General features: G+C 40.9%; 1 protein-coding gene across 9 annotated transcripts in view; it reads left to right on the forward strand.

Moving 5' to 3' along the window:
• Positions 1–22344, forward strand: part of prkcz (protein kinase C, zeta) — a 279023-nt gene that overhangs the window by 32577 nt on the left and 224102 nt on the right. For all 9 annotated transcript variants that reach the window (XR_011351704.1, XR_011351707.1, XR_011351705.1 and 6 more), the window contains exons 2-4: positions 2419–2540; positions 9580–9669; positions 11423–11473. Coding sequence is in view for 5 of the 9 variants with exons in the window: in XM_069918551.1 (XP_069774652.1) it covers positions 2419–2540; positions 9580–9669; positions 11423–11473 (263 nt within the window). In the remaining 4 variants the exon portion in view is untranslated. The remainder of the gene's footprint in view (positions 1–2418; positions 2541–9579; positions 9670–11422; positions 11474–22344) is intronic.

The raw sequence follows: 22344 nt of genomic DNA on the forward strand, positions 1-22344 counted from the left end.
CAAATGCTATATCATTTTTTTCTTTTTTCAGTAAATTTAGCAGTTTCTTCCTTTTAATTTGGTTATGTATTCCATTAATATTTAAAGTCATAGTTCAGCGTAGCCATTTTATACTTTGTTTATCTTCCCTTTCCGTTTCTCCATCATTACCTTTCCTTCTTATCCATTTCTGCTTTCTTGTTTTGAACACTTTATAAGACAACATTTCTAAAACATCAAACATTTTCCCTATTCTCCTATTTAAAACTTCTTTAACCTCAATCTCCCCTCCCCCTCCTGAGTTGTCCTTTATCCCTTGTCGGACAACCACATCTCCCCTCTCCATTTGGATTTGCGAATTCACTCGCAAACGTCAGCTGATTTTGCAGTGACCGTAACTCCTCCCCACCCTGCCCCCCCAGAAAAGATTTCAATTTTCATATGTAACAAAGGTCACTCTTTTAATTCCCTCCTTATTCCCTCTATTCCATTTCCCTCCCTTATTAATTCTTGTCTATACTCTATATATTTTCCTCTAAATACGAATACATTCATGTCTTTCTTTTCTTTGGCTTGGCTTCGCGGACGAAGATTTATGGATGGGGTAAAAGTCCACGTCAGCTGCAGGCTCATTTGTGACTGTCAAGTCCGATGCGGGACAGGCAGACATGGTTGCAGCGGTATGCACGCTATATATATACATACATATACCCATTTACACACATACATATAGATCGTGGTCATTTTTACTCTTATTACATGTCTTCATCTCTCTGCTTGTTTTGTAGTTGTTCTGCAAATTTCCTTGCTTCCTCTGGATCCGAGAATAGTCTGTTTTGTTGCCCTGGAATAATTATTTTAAGTACCGCTGGGTACCTTAACATAAACTTATATCCTTTTTTCCATAAGATCGTTTTCGCTGTATTGAACTCCTTCCTCTTCTTCAGGAGTTCAAAACTTATGTCTGGATAGAAAAAAATTTTTTGACCTTTGTACTCCAGTGGCTTTTTGTCCTCTCTTACTTTCTTCATTGCTTTCTCCAATATATTTTCTCTTGTTGTATATCTTAAGAATTTTACTAAAATGGATCTTGGTTTTTGCTGCGGTTGTGGTTTCGGGGCTAAAGTTCTATGTGCCCTCTCTATTTCCATTTCTTCCTGTAATTCTGGTCTTCCCAGGACCCTGGGGATCCAATCTTTTATAAATTCTCTCATATTCTTGCCTTCTTCATCTTCCTTAAGGCCCACTATCTTTATATTATTTCTTCTATTATAGTTTTCTATCATATCTATCTTCTGAGCTAACAGCTCCTGTGCTTCTTTTGCTTTTTTATTAGATTCTTCTAATTTCTTTTTTACGTCTTTTACTTCCATATCTACAAATGTTTCTCGTTTTTCCATATTTTCCACTCTTTTTGCCAATTCTGATATGGCCACTTCCATTTTATTCATTCTTTCTTCTGCATTCTTAATTCTTCTTTTTATCTCATCAAATTCTTGTAATTGCCATTCTTTCACTGATTCCATATATTCTTTAAAAAAAGATACATCCATTGTCTTGCCTTTCTCTTCTTCTTCCATTTCTTTCTGTTCTTCTTCTTCTTCCTCTGGATTGACCATCTGTTGTTTCCTTGTTTTCTTTTTACCCTCTTCTTTCTTGTTCTCGTTATTGTCTGTGTTCTGCACCTGCTGCTGTGCTGTAGGTGTCTCTCTCAGCTGTGGAGATCGACTCCGCAGCTGTTCCCCCCTCCCGTCAGTGTGTTTTTTTCATGCGCGGTTGCGCACTTTTACTCGGCTCTGAGAGCCACTTTTGTAGTCCCGAGCCCGGGACCTCCACTGACCTGTGGGAGCGGGCCTCTCTCTCCGCGGCGGGCCTCTTCGGACAGGTAAGGGCTTCACCTTCTTCTTTCGACGTCTTTCCTTCTTCTTTTCTTCCCGTTGTTTTTGGCTTTTCTTTCTTCGCTGCCATTTTCTTCACACTTTTACTTTCACCTTGTTTTGGTTTTTAAGTTTGTGCCTTTGTTTTTTCTCTATCTTTTTTCAACTTTTCTGGAGAGGGCTGGAGTTCCCCTACCGGCCACTACTCCATCACGTGACTCCCGGCCTAAAATTGTCATCTCAATGCTAGTTGTAGCATTGAAGGATTTCCTCCCTAAACCATCAGAATCTGGTGTAGTGGTGGAACTAGTAATTCAAGAAACTACAAATGTACAAACAATACTTTTTGTAAGATAATTGTACATTGTAAATTCAAACCATGGTGTACATCCATAAAAATTAAATAATTTAGAAGATTAAATGCACTAAAAATTAACATTATTTCTTGAATGTTTTGTTACAATACACAAGAAATATCTGTCAAAATAATAAAGAAATCAAGGTTAAAGAATATTACTGCATTTAAAATTACTTGATTCCTCTGCCTTTCTGTTCTCAACAGGGATATACTTATCACAAACCTTGATGCAGCAATTACTTACGATGGAATGTGTTCTGAAGTGAGAGATATGTGCAATTTACAGCAGAATCAACCAATTACACTGAAATGGATTGACAATGAAGGTAAGAAAAATCAAATCTGTTTTAAGGGTGCTTAATGTGGCATTAACCTCTCAGGAGCAAGGGAGTAACAAGTGTTGATACAAAAATAAAACAATTTGACACAAAGTTATACACTAAGTATTCCCTGTGTATTGATACCTGGATCAAAAGCATTTGCGGCAAGTATGCTGGAATGAGGATGCAATGTTTGGAGTTTGAAAGAAACAAATCATAAGGTGTGTATGAAAATTGTTAAAGGGTTGCTGGAAGAAGAGTGGCATTTACACAAAATGTTGGAGGTAGCACAAGGAACTTGTAGTTATTTTTGCAGGTGGCACATTTAAACATTCTACAACATTCTAAAAGTGGAGGCTTGGAAAGTTATATATTTGGTAGCAGTCATGTGTGATTAAATTTTTTTTCCAAATTTCACAATTTTGTTTGTTCATATTTGTTAAACTATATAATCTGCATTTTAATTATTTTTAGATGCTTTTATTAGATTTTCTCTGTTCATTCTGTTCTTTTTTAGACATGGTAGTTTTGCAAAAATGAACTTTGAGCTGTTTGGCTGAAAGCACTATATAAATCTGAAATAGGATTAGGTAATGACATAAATGCAAGATACAATCTGTACATGTGCATTTGCATTTTTCTGTGTTGCATATGGCATGAATTCCATGAGGGAGTTGGTAAGCAGGATAGATGCATTCTTCATTAAAAATTAAGGTACTCTTGGTATTTGATGTAACTGCAAAGCAAAAGATCAATTAATAGGAAAAAATTGTGTTGAAACCCAAATTGTGACATTTTTCTATCATCCTATTAACAGTTACCCATTTAAATTATAGATTATACAAATGCTAGGAAAATAATTTTGCTGAAATAGTTTGACTTGTGAAAGAACAATGAACATTATGGATTATCATTCATTATAGAATTATCACTCATGACATCTTCATTGTTTTATACCATTATTGAATTTCTGTGGTGAGAAAAACGTGTACTTGGAGAAAAATCTCACAAGATCTAAATTGAAGAAAGCTACACATTTGGAATATCTTCTTTGGAGTTTAAAATTCAATAGTGGGCTAGCTCACGTATTTGTGCATTTGAAGTGTACTGATTACTTGGCTTCTGTCAAGATTTATGAACTTTCAGCCATGAAACTGTTTAGAAACAATATTTTGAATTGGCCACATAGTGGAACTTTTCTGGGAAACCTTTCAAGGACATGATGGAATATTCAAAAATATTTACATTTACTTAACATTCATGTACACCCAGCCAATTCAAAATAGTGAATTTATTAACATTTGCAGTTGTTGCTTTTCATTGAAATAAATAGCTCATTGTTCCTGCATGAGATATTCTTTTTGAAAATTTTATTTAAAAATGTTTTCACACATGTAATCATTAGCCAAATACAGTAGTCAAATATTAGTATCAAATCTATTCTACATGATAGTATAAAACTCCAACCCCCTCCCTTAAAAAAACCCAAAAAAAAGAAAAAATAAGGAAAACTTTGATAAAGAAAGATAAGGAAAAGTTAGAAAAATAAGAATAGAAACCTGGTTGCCAGAGGACACCCGTCACTACACAGCTCTGACCATTTGTATCTTTTAATACTTCCAAGGAGGTTAACGAGGTTCAGTTGATGGAAAACATCTATAAATTAATTTCTGCAATTTGTCAATATGGGTGCCAAATTTTCAAAAATACATCATAATTATTTCTCAAATTAAAGGTAATATTCTCTAGAGGAACACAGCTGTGCATTTCTGCGTTCCATACCTAGATGTGCCCGATTTCCATGTTACTGTTGTACATTTTCTTGTTACTGCTAAGGCAATCTTTACAAATGCTTTTTGATATATAGATAATTTCAATTTTGGTATTATCCCTTCAATATTACCTAGTTAAAAAAACATTGGGTTTTATGGGAATTTAATTCCTGTGACCTATTCTAAAAAATATTACCAAATTTATTCAAAAGGGTCTCACTTTAGGTCAAGACCAAGTAGAATGTAAAGAAGTACCCATCTCCTGGCCATATCTAAAACACTGGTCCGATAAGTCTGATTTCAATCTATTTAACTTCAGTAGTGTGAGATATAATTGATGTAAACAAAAATTATATTGAACTAATCTGTATCTAACATTTATATTATTTGTCATACTATCTCGATACAAATCTGATCAATTTTGTTCATCAATGTTAATATTTAAATTAATGTCCCATCACTGTCTGGCCCTATGTATCCCATGTTTGGGAGTCCCCTTCTGCAATAAAGTGTACATAACTGAAATAAATTTCTTTATATATCAATGATATATCAGCATTTCCACATCACCACATTTTGGTAATATATTGGTAATTTATCTCTTAAATAAGCCCTTAATTGATATTAACAAAAAAGTATTATTTTGTATCCTATATTTTAGTTATTTAAGTGACATGTTGGAGAACAAATTGGGTCTAGTGATCATAACTCTGTTAGTTTTCGCGTAGTTTTAGGGAAGAGCAAGGAGGGGCCTAAAATTGAGGTTCTAGATTGGAGAAGAGCAAATTTCGAAGGAATAAGAAGGGATTTGGGGAGTATTGAGTGAGACAGGATATTTTCAGGTAAGGATGTAAATGAAAAATGGAGGATATTCAAAAAAGAAATTTTGCGGGTACAGAGTAGATATGTCCCAGTGAGGATCAAAGGAAAGGCTGGAAGTCATAGGGAGGCTTGGTTTTCGAGGAATATTGGAAATTTGGTTAGGAGAATAGGGAGGTGTACAAGAGGTATAAATAGCAGGGAGCTGAGAGTTTGAAGGAGGACTACAAGGAGTGTAGAAGGAATCTTAAGAAAGAAATTAGAAAGGCAAAAAAAAGGCACGAAGAGGCTTTGGCAGACAGAGTAAAAATAAATCCAAAGGGTTTCTATAGGTACATTAAAAGTGAAAGATTAGTGAGGGTAGGCTGAGTGAGAAGTCAGAGAAAATGGGGGAAATTTTGAATGATTTCTTTGCCTCGGTATTCACTAGGGAAAAAAATATTGAACCAATTGAAGTAAAGAAAAATAGTGGGGAAGTCATGAAGCATATAAGGATAACCGAGGAGGTAGTGATGGCTGTGTTGAAAAAGATAAAGGTGGATAAATCTCCGGGACCGGACAAAATATTCCCAAGGACACTCAGGGAGGCTTGTGGACAGATAGTGGGGCCATTAACAGAGATATTTAGGATGGCACTGGTCACGGGGTAGTGCCAAAGATTGGAGGGTGGCGCATGTGGTTTTGCTGTTTAAGAAAGGGTCCAAATGTAAACCTGGGAATTATAGGCCCATGAGTCTGACGTCTGTGGTGGGTAAGTTGATGGAAAGTGATCTGAGGGATGGTATTTACAAATATTTGGAGGTACAGGGATTGATAGGGAGTAATCAGCATGGTTTTGTCAGGGGTAGATCATGCTTGACAATCCTGATTGAGTTTTTCGAGGGGATTACAAAAAAGGTTGATGAAGGGAAAGGTGTGGATGTTTTCTATTTAGACTTTAGTAAAGCTTTTGACAAAGTTCCCCACAGGAGGTTAGGAAAAAAGGTGGAGGCATTAGGTATAAATAAGGAGGTAGTGCAATGGATTCAGCAATGGTTGTATGGGAGGTGTCTGAGAGTAGAGGTGGAAAATTGTCCAATTGGAGGCCGGTGACTAGTGGAGTTCCTCAGGGATCGGTCCTGGGTCCACTTTTGTTTGTTATATATATTAACGATCTGGAAGTAGGGGTGGAGAATTGGATAAGCAAGTTTGCGGATGATACAAAGATTGGTGGTGTTGTGGACAGTGAGGAAGATTACCGTAGATTAAAAGGTGATTTAGGAAGGCTGGAGGTGTGGGCTGAGAAATGGCTGATGGAATTTAATACAGATAAGTGTGAGGTTTTGGAAAGGCAAATCTAAATAGGTCATATGCATTAAATGGTAGGTTATTGAAATGTGCAGATCAACAAAGGGATTTAGGAGTTGTGGTAAATAGTATCCTCAAGGCCGATACTCAGGTAGATGGTGTGGTGAAGAAGGCATCTGGAATGTTGGCCTTCATAAATCGGAGTATTGAATTCAAGAGTAGGGAGGTTATGATGAAATTGTACAAGGCATTGGTGAGGCCAAATTTGGAGTACTGTGTTCAGTTTTGGTCACCAAATTATAGGAAAGATATAAACAAAATAGAGAGAGTACAGAGAAGGTTCACAAGAATGTTGACAGGATTTCAAGGTTTGAGTTACAGGGAAAGGTTGTGCAGACTAGGGCTTTTTTCTCTGGAGCGTAGAAGATTGAGAGGGGACTTGATAGAGGTGTTTAAGATTTTAAAAGGGACAGACAGAGTAAATGTGGATAGGCTTTTTCAATTAAGAGTGGGGGAGATTCAAACTAGAGGGCATGGTTTAAGATTGAAGGGGGAAAATTATAAAGGGAACATGAGGCGAAATTTCTTTACGCAAAGGGTGGTAGGGATGTGGAATGAGCTTCCGGCAGATGTAGTTGAGGCAGGATCATTGGTTACATTTAAGGATAGACTGGATAGTTACATGGAGAGGAGAGGACTGGAGGGGTATGGACCAGGTGCTGGTCAATGGGACTAGGAGGGTGGGAATTTGTTACGGCATGGACTAGTAGGGCCGAACTGGCCTGTTCTGTGCTGTAAGTGGTTATATGGTTATTATATGGACATTAAATTTCTTCTTTCATAACATTCTTCTATATAGCTAATTCCTTTCTGAGATCAAATGTTTAAAAAAGAAAATGATTATCCATTGAAAATGGAATAAGTCAATTTTGTATCAAAGACCTTTTAGTATAGATCTTGGCTTCTGGTTTGGTGGAAATCAGGAGTCTCAAAGCTCTAAGTGCCCTTTCAATTTCAATAGTATTTTCAGGACCTCTTGAATCCATCCATGAAAAAATCTTACTGGATCTTCACCTTCTTTAAGATCAACAATTTTAGTATTATTTATTCTACTAAAGTTCTCTAGTAAATCAATTTTTGCCCAAAGTTGTTTCTTTTCAACGGCCCATGCATCAGTCTCATTTTCATTATCCTGTCCTATACCTCCTCCATACTAGTCTCGACAGATTTAACTCTTTCATTAACATTGACCAATTTATTTTGCAATTTATGTAAAAATTTCAACAGGAATGAAATGTTTTGAAAGGCTGGTGTTAAAGCATATCAGCTCCTGTCTGAGCAGTGACATGGATCCATTCCAGTTCACCTATCGTAGCAACAGATCTATGGCAGATACTATCTCTCTGGCTCTACACAAAACCCTGGAACACTTGGGCAGTAAAGATGCATACATCAGGATGCTCTTTATCAACTACAGTTTGGCATTTAACACCATCATCCCCTGAGAAATGATCAGCAAAGTCCAAAACCTGGGACTCAACACCACACTGTGTAATTGGATCTTTGATTTCCTCACCTACAGACTACAACCATCAGTACAGGAACACCACAGGACTGTGCTCTTAGACCCTTGCTCTACTCGCTTTGCAACTATGACTGTGTGGTTTGGTATGACTACAACAATATCTTCAAATTTGCTGACAATACCATGGTAGTGGGTTGTATACAAAGAGACAATGAGTCAGAATACAGGAGGGAGATTGAAAACTTGGCTGAAGGGGGCGCAACAATAACCTTGCACTCAATTTGACCAAAACCATGGAGGTGATTGTTAACTTCAGGAAGGGAAAAGCAGATGTGTATGATCCAGTTATCATTGGTGGATTACAGGTGGAGAAGGTGAGCAAATTAAGTTCTTGAGAGTCACTATCTCAGAGGATCTTTCCTGGAGCCCAGACACTAGTGGCATGAAGAAAGTACGTCAGCACCTCTACTTCTAGTTTGCAGAGGTTTGGTATGATATTGGAAATCGTGGCAAATTTCTACAGATGTGTGGTGGAAAGTGTGCTGACCGGCTGCATCATGATCTGGTGTGGGGAAACCAAGACCCCTGGGTGTAAAGCCATGTAAAAGGTAGTGGACACAGCCCAGGACATCACAGGTACAGCTCTTCCCACTCTTGAGAACATCTACAGGAAACACCATCCTTGGGGAGCAGCAGCAATCATCAAGAATCCACACTACTGGATCATACACATGCTCTGTCCTCACTGCTACCATCAGGAAAGAGGTCTAGGTGTCACAAGACTCGCACCACCAGGTTCAGGAACAGTTGCTGCCCCTCCACCATCAGACTCCTCAACAACAAACTCAATCAGGGACTCATTTCAGGATTATTACTTTTACACTTTGTTTTTATTTTCCTCTCTATATTTGCACAGTCACTTGTTTATATTTGTTTACACATGTACATTGTGTAGAGTTCTTTGCATGACCAGTAAGTGGTAATTCTGCCGTGCCCACAGGAAAAAGAATCTCAGGATTGTATACGATGTCAAGTATATACTCTGACAATAAATCTGAATTTTTTTTAAGCTCATCCTAAAAGAAATTATGCCTCCCTGGTATTCCCTTGTGATGGTGCTTGAAATAGAGCTCTTGTGTTTGCTTGTAGCTCCATAGCACATCACAATAATATTATACTGTCATATATTAGAAATGTTGACATGAAATACACTCCAAGAATTTTCTTTAATTTAAAACTCAGTCTTGCTTTGTGAGATAATGTTATCATAAGGATATAATGTTTTAATAAAACATTACTATTAATCCAGTGTCCTAAATGCAAGTTTTAGTCAAAAAATATTTAGTGGTAGGACCGTAGGAGTTAGGCGAGTGTGCTGCTCTCCATTAACATGGGGGACACTCTAAACCACAGGACATTAAGGTTCAGCTTTTATACTTGGCATGTATAGATTTGGAGTGGACTCCTAGTTTTTAAGTTTCAAATTCTGTTTTGTACATCGACATATACAGTACGTTAATTTCAGAGCACAAGATTTAAGGTATTTTTTAAGGTTTCTTGGAGTGACGATGGCTTTTAAAAAACCTAAGTCTAAGCATTAGCAAGCAATAGTACTAATACGATTCTGCTTTCAAATTCATAGGAGACCCGTGTACAGTTTCTTCTCACATGGAGCTGGAGGAAGCATTTCGACTATATAACCAGAATGGGGATTCGGGCCTTATTATTCATGGTCAGTCATCGTTATTTTTGGGGGAAAAAATAAAATATTTACGGATTGATAGAAACTGTTACTTCTGACTATTTGGTATACTTCAGTTTATTACCACGGATGACCCATAACTTGAATGAAGGAACTGAGTGTCTTCAACAGAAGAACAATAAATTGAAACGAACAATAAGCTATGAAAGTGGAAGCGCGAAGTTAAGGAAGTAAAATTATGGTTTTTAATATCAAATTATAAATGGATATTAAAATTTCAATTGCATTAATTTGGGTCATTCAGCAGAGACTTTAACCCCAGTTGTAAATCCATGACTGCAATTGGGTTTATTTCGAAAATGATCAGCTCATGTTAAGAGAAAGATTTTAAGTTTTTCTTGTCAGCTTTGGGCCTCATTTGTTCCATAAAATAGCTAGTAAAAATCATTTATAAATATTTAAAAATAACCTTTTGACCTCCACTGCTTGGTTCTGGCATTTGTTGACAGTCGAATAATCTGGAGTTATTGGACTTGAAATTAAAATGTTATATTATAGTTTTATACCATAAGTTAGTTAATTTTTAGAACCAGTACCCTAATAGATTTGTGTAACTTGTTTTGGATAAAGAGAGGTGAGCACTGAATAGCAACTTATTGCAGTCGTAACTTCACCCTGCTGAGATTTTTAATTTGTGGTGTTCAAAATTATTTTCTATTGCCTTTATGAGTATGTGGATCTAGTTTGTTTAGTTTACTCAAACTTTTTTTTATCAGAGCCAAAAATTAAGTAATTGATTCTATTAAGTTATTGGTCCCAAATAATTTGTGGTTATATAGAGCTGCAGAATACTGTACATTAGTGATGGGGTCGTTCAAAATTCCCTTGACTGTGGCACAGACCTTGAAGGGAGCAAGCATGTAGCTTACATCAGAGGTTCTCACTCTATGCTGTAAATTTCAAAGATTCCATAAATATAAAGCAATATCTTGGTTCCTATCTCAAAAATTCAACTCCATAGCCACTGATTATGCCTGATTTTTGGACTTATTCAAATCCTGATATGAAGTGAGAGGTCCTGTATTTGCCAATATGACAACTCTAACATTTTAAAGTGAATTGAGCAGAAATTTATGAAGCAAAGACAGGATGAAAGTGGAACGTGAGTGGGGAAAGGTTTAAAAAAAAAGTACCGTTTTAAGAAGGAAGAGAACATGAATGAAGAAAACCACGAGTACAGAAAGGAGAAGAGAATAATAAAGAATCTAAAATTAAAGGACACAAATTAATGGAAGCAGAAACAGTAAAATTTAATTAATTCAGTACCTTCAGGACTTGAATGCAAGGCTGACAGACTTTTCGCACTATTAGATGTTATTCTAGTAAATATTCCAATAAAAATTAAAAACACTTTTACTTTCTTGAAAGGAAAATGTACAGAGTGGCATAATGCATTTTCCAGTGAACATGGTAAGTCAAAGGCGAGCAGGGTAATGAGCCCGGGTAAATTTGGAGGAAATATAAGACAGCAGCAGGTGAGTTTCAGGGGAATTCAGGAACTGAGGCCTCTGATGTGTTAAAGGGATTGTGGGAACAAGGGTCGGGAGAGGCAGAAACTAAACTGTTCAAATGTTTGAAAAGTGGATAGTGTATAACAGACTTGGTCTGTTCATTCTTACAAAGTTTAAATGGTTAGATTAGCTTATTCTTACATAATGTGCACCAGCTTGCTTTTTTGATGCACATCTTAAATTTTGCCCTTTTTTCTTTTCACTTTACCTAGTTTTTCCCAGCATTCCTGAAAAGCCAGGCATGCCTTGCCCAGGAGAGAACAGTAAGTACCACTTTGTTCATTGGAAAATATCAACTTCTAAGAATTCTTGTAATTGATTTGTGGAATATAAGTGTTACTACCAAGTTCAGGATTTATTCTTGTTCCTTGTTGTTTTGAATGTAGTGGTTGACCGTATTCCTGAACTTTTGCAATTCTTTGTTGGGCTTGATACAACTTGGAGGCTTGTTAGACCACTTCAAAAATAGATTGGAGTCTTGTGCCAGACTGGATTTCGTCAATAGGTTGCATTTTCAAGGGAACATTAGAATACCGTTAAACAGCTTTGTGTTTATATTTACTGATGGACATTTTTTCTGGAAAAAATTGTTGTGCAAACTTTGTACTACTACAAACTCCTGGGATTATCACCCCCGTATTGTATTAAGTGTCCAATAAACATAACTGCTACAATATTGCACATCTTCCAGAGCTTGCAAGAGTAAATTAAAAATTCCAAGAGTAAGTTTGAAGAAAAATAATCTGAAAAACATTTGTAAACTTAGTTCAAGCTTGAGATTAAAATTGATAAAATAATGAATGGATTTTTTTTCCCCCAGTTCAGTGGACTTAAAACAAAAAAAATCAAATTGCATGTAACTTGTCCATGCATTAAGATTTCATAGGTCACAAAGATGACAGAAAATCTTGTGCTGATGCAGCAGGAACTGGTATTAAGTGACTTAAGGACTTAAGATGTAATTGCTGACAAAAGCTATTGGTTTGTGATACTATTCATTTGGAAAATTGCCCATGTAGCAAATACTTCAGCCACCAAGGAAGGAACACCTCTTTGTTGGCAAAGGACCTACTATAATGTTTCATTAATCATCTCAATTGCCAAACATTGTTCTCTTCCAGCTTTCAGCTGTTCACAATTTCTTTATCCTTTTGCTTTCTGATTGCTTTGGACCTACTACTGCTCTATTTCCTTAACCACTGTTATTTCCAGCAAAAATATTGCATGCAGGTTTTTTTTTTCTGTGCTTAAAATTGATCTTTTAGGTATGATATTTTAAATTTAGACACACAGCATGGTAACAGGCCATTTCGGCCCAAAAGTCTATGCAATCCAATTTACACCCAATTATAAAACCCAGTACGTTTTAAACTGTGGGAGGAACCTGGAGCCCCCGAGGAAAACCCACTTAGACACAGGGAGAATGTACGAACTCCTTACATACAGCATGGATTTGAATCCTGGTCCAAATCGCTGGTGTTGCAAAGGCATTACACTAACCGCTGTGCCAACTGTGCCACCCCAAAAGTGCGACCTTGGCAGGACTCTGAAAGGTGCATAATCTGGCACGTAATTAACAATCTATGACCATGATTTTTCATGGCATTGTAAATGCATATCATCTCTCCCCAAAGAAATAAATATTTTAGTTTGTGACAGTGGAAGGTAGGTAATCGTTAGGATCCTGCTTTCTATTACTAAGGTTACTTAATACCACTCTTTACTACTAGCTTTCATTTGTAACTAAGTGTGCACATGCAAGGTTCTGAGACCATAAATACAAGTTTAAAGGTATTGGGCAGTTAAAGATTATTGATTGAAGGTATAATTACACTCTTAAATTTTATCAGTAGAAATTGCCTTGTAAATGTACCTCAAAAATTACTTTTTACTTGTATAAATGTAACATGATTCCTTGTTTTAATTCCCAAACTGTACCTACTAAATGTACATGATTTGATCTGTGTTTTGTCCTACATATTTTGATCATTGCTTAAGTGGTATATTTTCATGCATTTGAAAAAGCAATGAATGAAAAATCATATTTTATCACACCCCTGCTTTACAAGCTTTTGTTAATAATGATTCTAACAAATGACTTAATAGCACCTGTACATGGAGAGATGGCAATATTTGCAAGTGAAGTTCAGCAAAGAATGATGACCAGCAAGATGAAAGGACAATTTGGAAGAATTGCAAGCATGGATGAGGGATCTTGGAATATTTGCACATGTGAACGCACCGAGAAACACTTCAGTGCAGAAACAGATCCTTCAGCCCATCCTGTCTGTGCCAAACTATTCTGCCTAGTTCCATTGATTTGCATCCAGATCATCGGCCTTTATACCCCTCCCCAAAAAAAGAAAAAAATGTTAGAAACACTTGGCAACATCTGTGGCAATGAATGGAATAACGTTTCAGTTTGATTTTTTTGATACATCCTGAACAGTCACTTGCAAGGCAAGCAAAGCACAATAAAACAAGCTGTCATCTTGGAAGAGATTATAGATAAACTTTCGTGATATATGTTCAGAATTCACCTTCAAGTCAAAAAGTTGGAAATATTTGCAATCTAGTAATCCAGTGAATCTTGGCTAAGGGAAAAATGGTTGGAATCTTTTAAGGTGAGAAATAAGATTTGATTTTTGGCTAATTTGTAAATTCTTAAAGTGCAGATTGGGGACAGACAATGGGAATTAATTAGAAATAAAGAATTACAGTCATTGGAAATTGCAAAGCAAAATATTGTAGCGTCAGCTACACTGCTACTGAAAGAACACACAACCAGATAGGTTGAGCTCAGTGAGCAGAACTGATTTATTGTAGGATGCTGGGCTGGAGTTGTACTCCCAGCCCGAACATGGCTGAGAACCGCGCTGCGGGGGCACTGATGTCACCCAGGTGTCACGTGGTCCCCCAGTGTGGGTTTCTGAGCCCTCTGCTGAGAAGAAGGGGAAACCCCCGTGACGGCGCCATTTTGGCTGGCTGCCCCGCCGTGTGGTTTACAAGTGGGGCCGGTTCGCCTGCCTAGTGGTGTGCCGTCACACAGCCCTCCAGAACAGGCACCAATGTCCTTTTTAGCTGGACGGCCTCGCTTCTTGGACTGGGACACAATCATTAGATCGGTGGGGTTGAGGTGCGATGGCTTCAGCCTGTCTACAGTAAACAGTTCCCGGCTGCCTCCAATGTCCAGCGTGAGCATAGACCCTGAATGCTGGACAACCTTGTACGGCCCTTCGTAAGGTCTCTGCAGAGGTACTGAGGGCGGGCCCCACCAAATAAAAATGTACTCTGCGGAAAGCAGCTCGCTGGCGACGTGAGATGGTCATGTGCAGTGTCTGGGCGGTGGTGGGGGTGGAATGGAGTCAAATGGGCCTGGAGGTGGGGAAGCAGCTTGTGCAGCGACCGCTGGGGGTTGTGAGGCGCGTTGATGAACTCACCTGGAAGTGTCAGCAGTGTGCCATAGACCAGCTCAGCTGATGACGCCTGCAGATCCTCCTTGGGCGTGGAGCAGATGCCCAGGAGCACCCAAGGCAGTTCATCCACCCAGTCGGGACCGGTGAGACAGGCCATAAGTGCCGACTTAAGGTGGCAGTGCAGACGCTCAACCAGCCCCATTGGCCTGCAGGTGATAGGCCATGGTGCGGTGTAGCTCGATCTCCAACCTGTTGGCGAGCTGTGCCCAGAGCACAGAGGTGAGGGGATTTAGAATGCTGATCTGGGCGACCCAACCGTGCAACAGCGCTCGGGAGCAGGAGTCTGTGGAGGCGTCCGGCATCGGGATCGCCTCGGGCCAACGAGTGGTGCAGTCCACCACCGTGAACAGGTAATGGTTGCCCCAGGAAACGGGTAAGGGCCCGACCATGTCCACGTGAATGTGGCTGAACTGTTTCTGGACGTGCTTGAACTCTTGCATGGGCGCCCTGAAGTCCATGTGTACCTTGGACATTTGGCAATGGATGCATGTTCTGGCCCAGCCCAGGACCTGCTTCCGCAGCCCGTGCCAGATGAACTGCTCTGCCACCATCCTGACCGTGGACCTGATGGACGGGTGCGAAAGGTCGTGGATATGATGGAAGACTTGCCTGCGCCACTGCTGGGGAACCATTGGCCATGGAGTGCCTATGGAGACATCGCACAGGATGGTGCTTCCGCCGCTCGGAGTTGGGAGGTCCTGGAACTGCAGGCCCGTGATGGCAGTCCTGAAGGCTCGCTCTCCTCATCAGAATTCTGGTCCCGAGCAAGCTGGTCGAAGTCGAGGCCGGGCATCAGCACGCAGATGGTCGGTTGCAAGAGTGCATCGGCGACCACGTTGTCCTTCCCCACCTTGTGCCGAATGTCGGAGGTAAACTCCGACACGAAGGAGAGGTGACACTGCTGGTGGGCCGACCTGGGGTCCTTTGCCATCGCGAGTGCCTGGGTGAGGGGTTTGTGGTCAGTGAAGATGGTAAAAGTCCTCCCCTCCAAGAAATAGTGGAAATGCCGCATCGCCAGGTAATTCACGGTCAAAAGCACTAGACTTGCCCTCTAGTGGGCGGAGAAGCCGGCTGAAGAACGCCAGCGGCTTCCATTGTCCATTCACCTGCTGCTCCAGGATAGCGCCGACAGCTGAGGCAGATGCATCGACAGAGAGCGCCATATGCAGGTGGGCGAACGTGGTAGTCTTCACGAGGGCATCCTTGGTGGCCTCGAATGCACTGCAGGACTCTGGGGTCCAGGTGAGTGTTTTGTGCTTGGCTGCGATGAGGGCGAATAGCGGTTGCATGATGTGCGCAGCTCCCGGGATGAATCGGTTGTAGAAGTTGACCATACCCGCGAACTCCTGCAGCCCCTTGAGATTGTCTGGACGTGGGAACGCCTTGATAGCGGCGACCTATGTAGCGGCGGGCTTGGCTCCCTTGGCCATGATAGTATAGCCCAGGAACTGCATGGACTCTTTCCCAAACTGGCACTTGGCTGGGTTGATGGTGAGGCCGAAGTCGGAGAAGAGGGTGCACAGGTGGTCCTTGTGTTGCGCCCGATCCCTGCTGGATATCATCTAAGTAAATTAAGATGAAATCCAGATCCCTGCCCACTGAGTCCATGAGGCGCTGGAAGGTCTGAGCGGCATTCTTGATCCTAAATGGCATGCGAAGGAATTCAAACAAGCAGAAGGAGGTGATGATGGCTATCTTGGGTACGTCCTCAGAGTGCATCGGGATTTGGTGATACCTGCACACCAGGTCAATCTTGGAGAAAACCCTCACACCATGCGGGTTGGCCATAAAGTCCTGGATGTGAGGGATGGGGTAACGGTCAGGAACTGTCACTTTGTTGAGCCGTCTATAGTCTCCGCAGGGGCGACAGCCGCTGGAGGCTTTCGGGACCAGGTGGAGTGACGAGGCCCACCACGGGCTGTCAGACTGCCAAAGAATCCCCATCTCCAACAGATGCGAAAACTCCTCCTTCGCCACTTGGAGCTTGTTGGGCAGGAGCCGGCCTGCCTTGGTGTGAACCGGTGGGCCCTGTGTGGGGATGTGGTGGAACACCCCGTGGCGTGGTGAGGCAGCAGAGAACTGTGGCTTGAGGAGTGTCGGAAACTCGTCCAGGATTCGCTGGAACTCGTCTCTGGGCATGCTGATCATGGCCATCTGCAGCTGCTCTGTGCGGGAGGCGTTGAGGCAAAATGGCCTGGAAATTACGTGCGTTCACCAGGCGTCTACACTGAATGTCCACTAGAAGCCCGTGGGCGAGGAGGACGTTGGCACCCAGGATGGCAGTCAGAAGCGTGGAGGTTCACCGTCTCATCGAGAACTTTCGTCGGCCGACCTAGAAGTGGACTGTTTTGTCTCCATACGTCCAGATCTCTGTTGCGTTGGCCACACAGAGGGGAGGTCTTCAAGGTCAGTTCCTGGACTCTATGGCAGTGGCCAGGATGACGATGATCTGGGCCCCAGTGTTGAGGAACTGCTGGCTGCTGACCAAGTCCTGCAAGTAGAGGAGGCTGTGTCCTTGCCAGCTGCCGGTGCCATTAACAGCGGTCGGCCTGCTTGTTTCCCTGAAACGAGCAGGGCTGATGACACTTCTGAGCCTTGGCTCCCCAGCGCTGGTGGTAGAAGCAGAGGCCTGGAGCGGATGCCGTGCCCCTGGTTTTGCTTTTAGTGGGCCTTGCAGGGGCCGGATGCTCTACCGCAGTACTAGGGGTGGGCTTGGCGTGGTCATGCCCATGCCTTGTGACCCACTGGACTGCCGAGCCCTCTGGGAATTGCTCGAGCCATACCTCTTGGGCCTTCTGAGCGACCTTCATCGGGTTGGTAAAGCTCTCTTGGGCCAGTAACGGCCGAATGTCCTCGGGCAGATGGTCGAGGAAAATGCGCTTGAAGAATGGGCAGTTGGTGTGACTACCCATGAGCGCAAGCATATCGTCCATCAGCTCCATCAGGGAGCTGTCCCCCAGGACGTCGAGGTGCAGGATCTGAGCAGAACGCTGGTGCCTGGATAGTCCAAGGGATCCGGTGAGCACTCGTTTGATGGTCTTGTATTTATCTTCGGTGGGTGGGTGCTGAACGAGGTGCAGCACGTGTTTGGCAGTGGCCTGGTCGAGGGCAACGACCACATGTTAGAATTTGGTCGTGTCAGATGAAATCTGGCAGAGGTGAAACTGAGCCTCCACGAGACCAAACCAGGTGTCCGGCTCCTGAACCCAGAATTCAGGCAACTTCAAGGCTATAGCACTGATCCCAGGTTCGCTCATAATAGGTTCAAAGACGTTTGAACCAGTTGGGGTCACCAATTGTAGTGACAGCTACACTGCTACTGAAAGAACACACAACCAGACGGGTTGAGCAGAACTGATTTATTGCAGGCTGCTGGGCTGGACTTGTACTCCCAACCCGGACCTTGCTGAGAACCACGCTGGGGGGGCGCTGATGTCACCCAGGCATCATGTGGTTCCCCAGCACGGGCTTCTGAGCCCTATGCTGAGAAGAAGGGGAAACCCCCCCCCGACGGTGCCATTTTGGCCGGCTGCCCCGCCGCGTGGATTACAAGCAGGGCTGGTTCGCCTGCCTAGTGGTGTGCCGCCACAATATATAGATTATATCCAGGTTAATATGCATCTTTGGAAGACTAAACAATTGTGAATCGTTTTTTATTGGTTAATAAGAAAATGTCATGGCCCTAACCCTAATTTTTAAAAATCACAGATGAAAGTTAGACCTTCATATAATAGTTTAATTGCTAGTGATTTGTTTTTAAAAATTGTGTATGCTCAACTTTATTGGTCCAATGTTTCGATACATGGATTAATTATACAACAATGTATTTTATCTGATTTTTATGAAAAGTAGGAAAAACTAAGAGGCTGAGCTCAAAACCAGCTATTAAGACTGAAATCCTCTTTCAATAACTCCAAAGACAGTGTGTGACGAACGATAGGCTTTAATACATTGAGAACCAGCTCTCAACAAAGCCAGGCATGAACGTTGAAACGTGCCATTCTTTCAATGCCCAAGCACATCCTATGACCAATTGAGAAAAAAGATATTTGAAGATCAGGATCTCTGACCTCGTGCAAAACACATGGTTTATTTTGCAGTAATGATCCCTGATATGAATCTGAGATAAACTACCTTAAGTGTGCATCTCAAAGCACTGGAAAGATTCCACCAATGCTTTCTCCCTAAAATCCTCCAAATTTACAAAATGAACCAATATGAACAGCCTTTGAGGTCAACTTCTCCAGCATAAAGTCCCCAGCATTGGGCCCCCATCATTGGTCAACTCCATTGTGCTTTGCTAAAACAAAAAATATTCAGAGCTCTTTCATATTAAGAGATTTAAAGATGAACTCAAAAATATCTGAACATTCAGCATCCCTTCTGAATCTTAGGAAATCCTTGCCTGTGACTGCTCAATGTGAAAATTGGCAGTCTGGATCATATTAAGAACTTTGAATTCATGCACCATGAAAATATCTGAAGGAAGCACCATCTCCATAAACTAACAGCCATTATGGAAGAATCTAATGTCTTCATATTGACCTCTTCTATTGTCTTATTGCAGCACAGTTAGCAGTTGATACAACACTATCACAGGACCAGCAATCTGGTGAGGCAGATGAACATGGGTTTCCTCCAGGTGCTCCAGTTTCCTCCCACCCTTCACAGATGTACAGATATTGTTGGTTAATTGGTGTATTTGGGAGGCACAGGCTTGTGAGTTGGAAGGGCTTGTTACTGTGCTGAATGTCTAAATCTTAAAAATTTAACCCACATCACTGGCATGAAAGCAGATCAATCTCGATCCGAGATTGGGGGAGGTAATAAGATAGAGGACAGAAGGTGTGGGAGGTGGAGGTTAAGTAGCCTTCCACTCCAATCTAATTGCAGTTTCCATCTCTCCTTTGCCAGCTGCTTTATTTTTTTCCCTCTGACTTTTCTTTCTCCCCTCTCCTCTTCCCAATAGTTTCTCCCTCTACCTGTCTGAAATGTTGACTGACCATTTCTACCCATGTATGCTGTCAGCTTGCAGAGTTCCTCCAGCAATTCTTTGCTTTATCATTACAAATTGTATATCGGATAAATGGATACTACATACAGTACAGGAAGAGGAATGTTATGGTTGAAATCACCCATAAGTGTGACTTCATAGAGAGGAACCTGATCATACATCAGCCAACTATCCCTCCTATTCATGACAGATTTTATGCCAGAACATTGTTGTTCTGTGATAACTGCTGCTAATTGGCATGAAAGTTCCTCAATCCTACTTGCTAGCAAGTTCTTCTGGTGTTTATGGATGAGTTTGATTCATGCTGTTTGTTTCCTTGCTCAAACATCCCCTGATTAAATTCTGTATGGCTCTAAGTGTAGATGAAAGATCATTATACTTAAATGAGCATTGTGCAATGTTGGTAGACTGTTTTTCTTTTTTTCTTTCGCTTGGCTTCGCGGACGAAGATTTATGGAGGGGTATGTCCACGTCTGCCGCAGGCTCGTTGGTGACTGACAAGTCCGATGCGGGACAGGCAGGCACGGTTGCAGCGGTTGCAAGGGAAAATTGGTTGGTTGGGGTTGGGTGTTGGGTTTTTCCACCTTTGTCTTTTGTCAGTGAGGTGGGCTCTGTGGTCTTCTTCAAAGGTAGACTGTACCAGTATGGTTAATGTGCTTTAATCTTGTGTAAATGGTAAACTTTGTGCAGTGCATCGCATAGTTGTATTATGTAATATTATTGCTCATCAAATAAATAAATTAAGAGTACTCACCAATGAACTGTACACATTTTACAGTTCTGCCAGTATTCTCCAAGTTTTTTTTAATGGCATTCAGCACCATGCAAGTATTTTTGCTTGGATGAATGTTTGTCTTTTCTAATTTTCTAACAACTTGCCAGATGCACAATATTCCTTCAATGCACAAAGTAGAATGGCCCTGACCCAGATTTGATTACTTTGCAGTTAGCTGAATCCAGGAACATAGTTGTGCAACATATGTCCTTGGTGCACTTGCTCAAGGATAAAGAGAAACAGATTAGGTTTCTGGCTTTAATAGAATTGAACAAAACATGGCATAGAAATAGACCATTTGGCTGTGCAGGTTTTAATAAATTTAGGGAAACCTTTGCTACCAAAATTTATCTATTGCTTATTACCTTTCTCCTAACTCACTTACCTTTTATAAGCATATACTGGTACTTATAGTAAGTTCTGTGTTTGAATCTGGGTAATTTCTTTATTAATTAAAGTGACTTCCTGAGGTTATTGAGTGGTTTTCTATCTGATGTATGGTAACACCTAACTTACTGTCTTGCCATCAACGAACAAGACGCTGACGTTTGGATATTGAGGAGTTGCGGGTTTCATGGGCAGGAAAAGCAAATTGATCAGAAAGCTCTGGACTGAAATATTCCCTCCATCAGTATTGATTAAGATATTTGAAAAGTTGTAAAATAGTACAAAGGTTTTTTAAAAAAGAAACAAAAGTTGTAGGTGGTTTAACTTCATCAGCGAAAGAATTGCTGGGAGGAATTTAGCAGGTCAGACAGCATCTAAGGATAGAAATGGTCAGTCAATGTTTCAGGTTTGAACCCTTTATCAAAACTAAGATAAAAAGGTGACATTCCATATATAAAGGGGAAGAAAGCTGGGGGAGGTAATAAGATATAGGACAGAAGGTGTGGGAGGTGGAGGTTAGGTGGCCTTCCACTCCAATCTAATTCCAGTTTCCATCTGCCAGCTGCTTTACTTTTTTCCCTCTGACTTTTCTTTCTCCCCTCTCCTCTTCCCAATGGTTTCTTCCCTCTACCTGTCTGAAATGTTGACTGACCATTTCTACCCATGTATGCTGCCTGCTTGCAGAGTTCCTCCAGCAATTCTTTGCTTCATCATTATAAATTATATATCGGATAAAACACAAAACTGGCATATTTCTGGTTCACAGTACAACACTTGTGATTGTGGTAGGTAGCTTGAGAGGAACATTTTGAGAGAATGAGCACATCACGTTTGATCAATGACTAGTTTCCTTGATAATTCAGGTAGCCAAAGTTGGTGCACAAAATGTTTGCAGGGATTACACATAGGTAAGTTACAAATATAAGAGTTGGCAGATCTTTTTGCCTGATGCTCTTTTATTCGTACACTGCTAAGATGATGGTGATGAGAGTTTATTGTTATCTAAATAAGTACAATGTACAGAGGGACCAAAGTTGTTTCCTGCTGCAGCCAATCCGATACAGAGGATACAATTGTAATAGTACGAATTAAATTGCTCCAATATGCTAAAGTAGAAAAAGAGATGGTAATTATAAAAGAACCAATAAATAAATATTCACAGATGCAGTTAGTGCAATAAGAGTGAAATTTCAACAGCACAGTGGTCGTGGAATTGTATATGATTGGGGTTAGGTTAGTAGATAGATTCAAGAGCCTGTTAAAGTAGACCCATGCTGTAATAAAACAAAGAGCATACACCAAACTTTATTGTGTTACGCTAGCAGGAGTGAGGGTAACAAAGGAAGAGTAAATAGTGTAGCTCGTACTTGCACTGATCCCCACCTCAGAGCACACAGCCTCCTTGTACAACTTGGAATAGTCCCTTAGACAGATGCCTATGTGCAGTTTTACATTTTTTACTGTTGGCAATCTAATGTTTTT

This window comes from Narcine bancroftii, chromosome 2 (genome assembly GCF_036971445.1).
Source record: "Narcine bancroftii isolate sNarBan1 chromosome 2, sNarBan1.hap1, whole genome shotgun sequence".
Taxonomy (NCBI): domain Eukaryota; kingdom Metazoa; phylum Chordata; class Chondrichthyes; order Torpediniformes; family Narcinidae; genus Narcine; species Narcine bancroftii.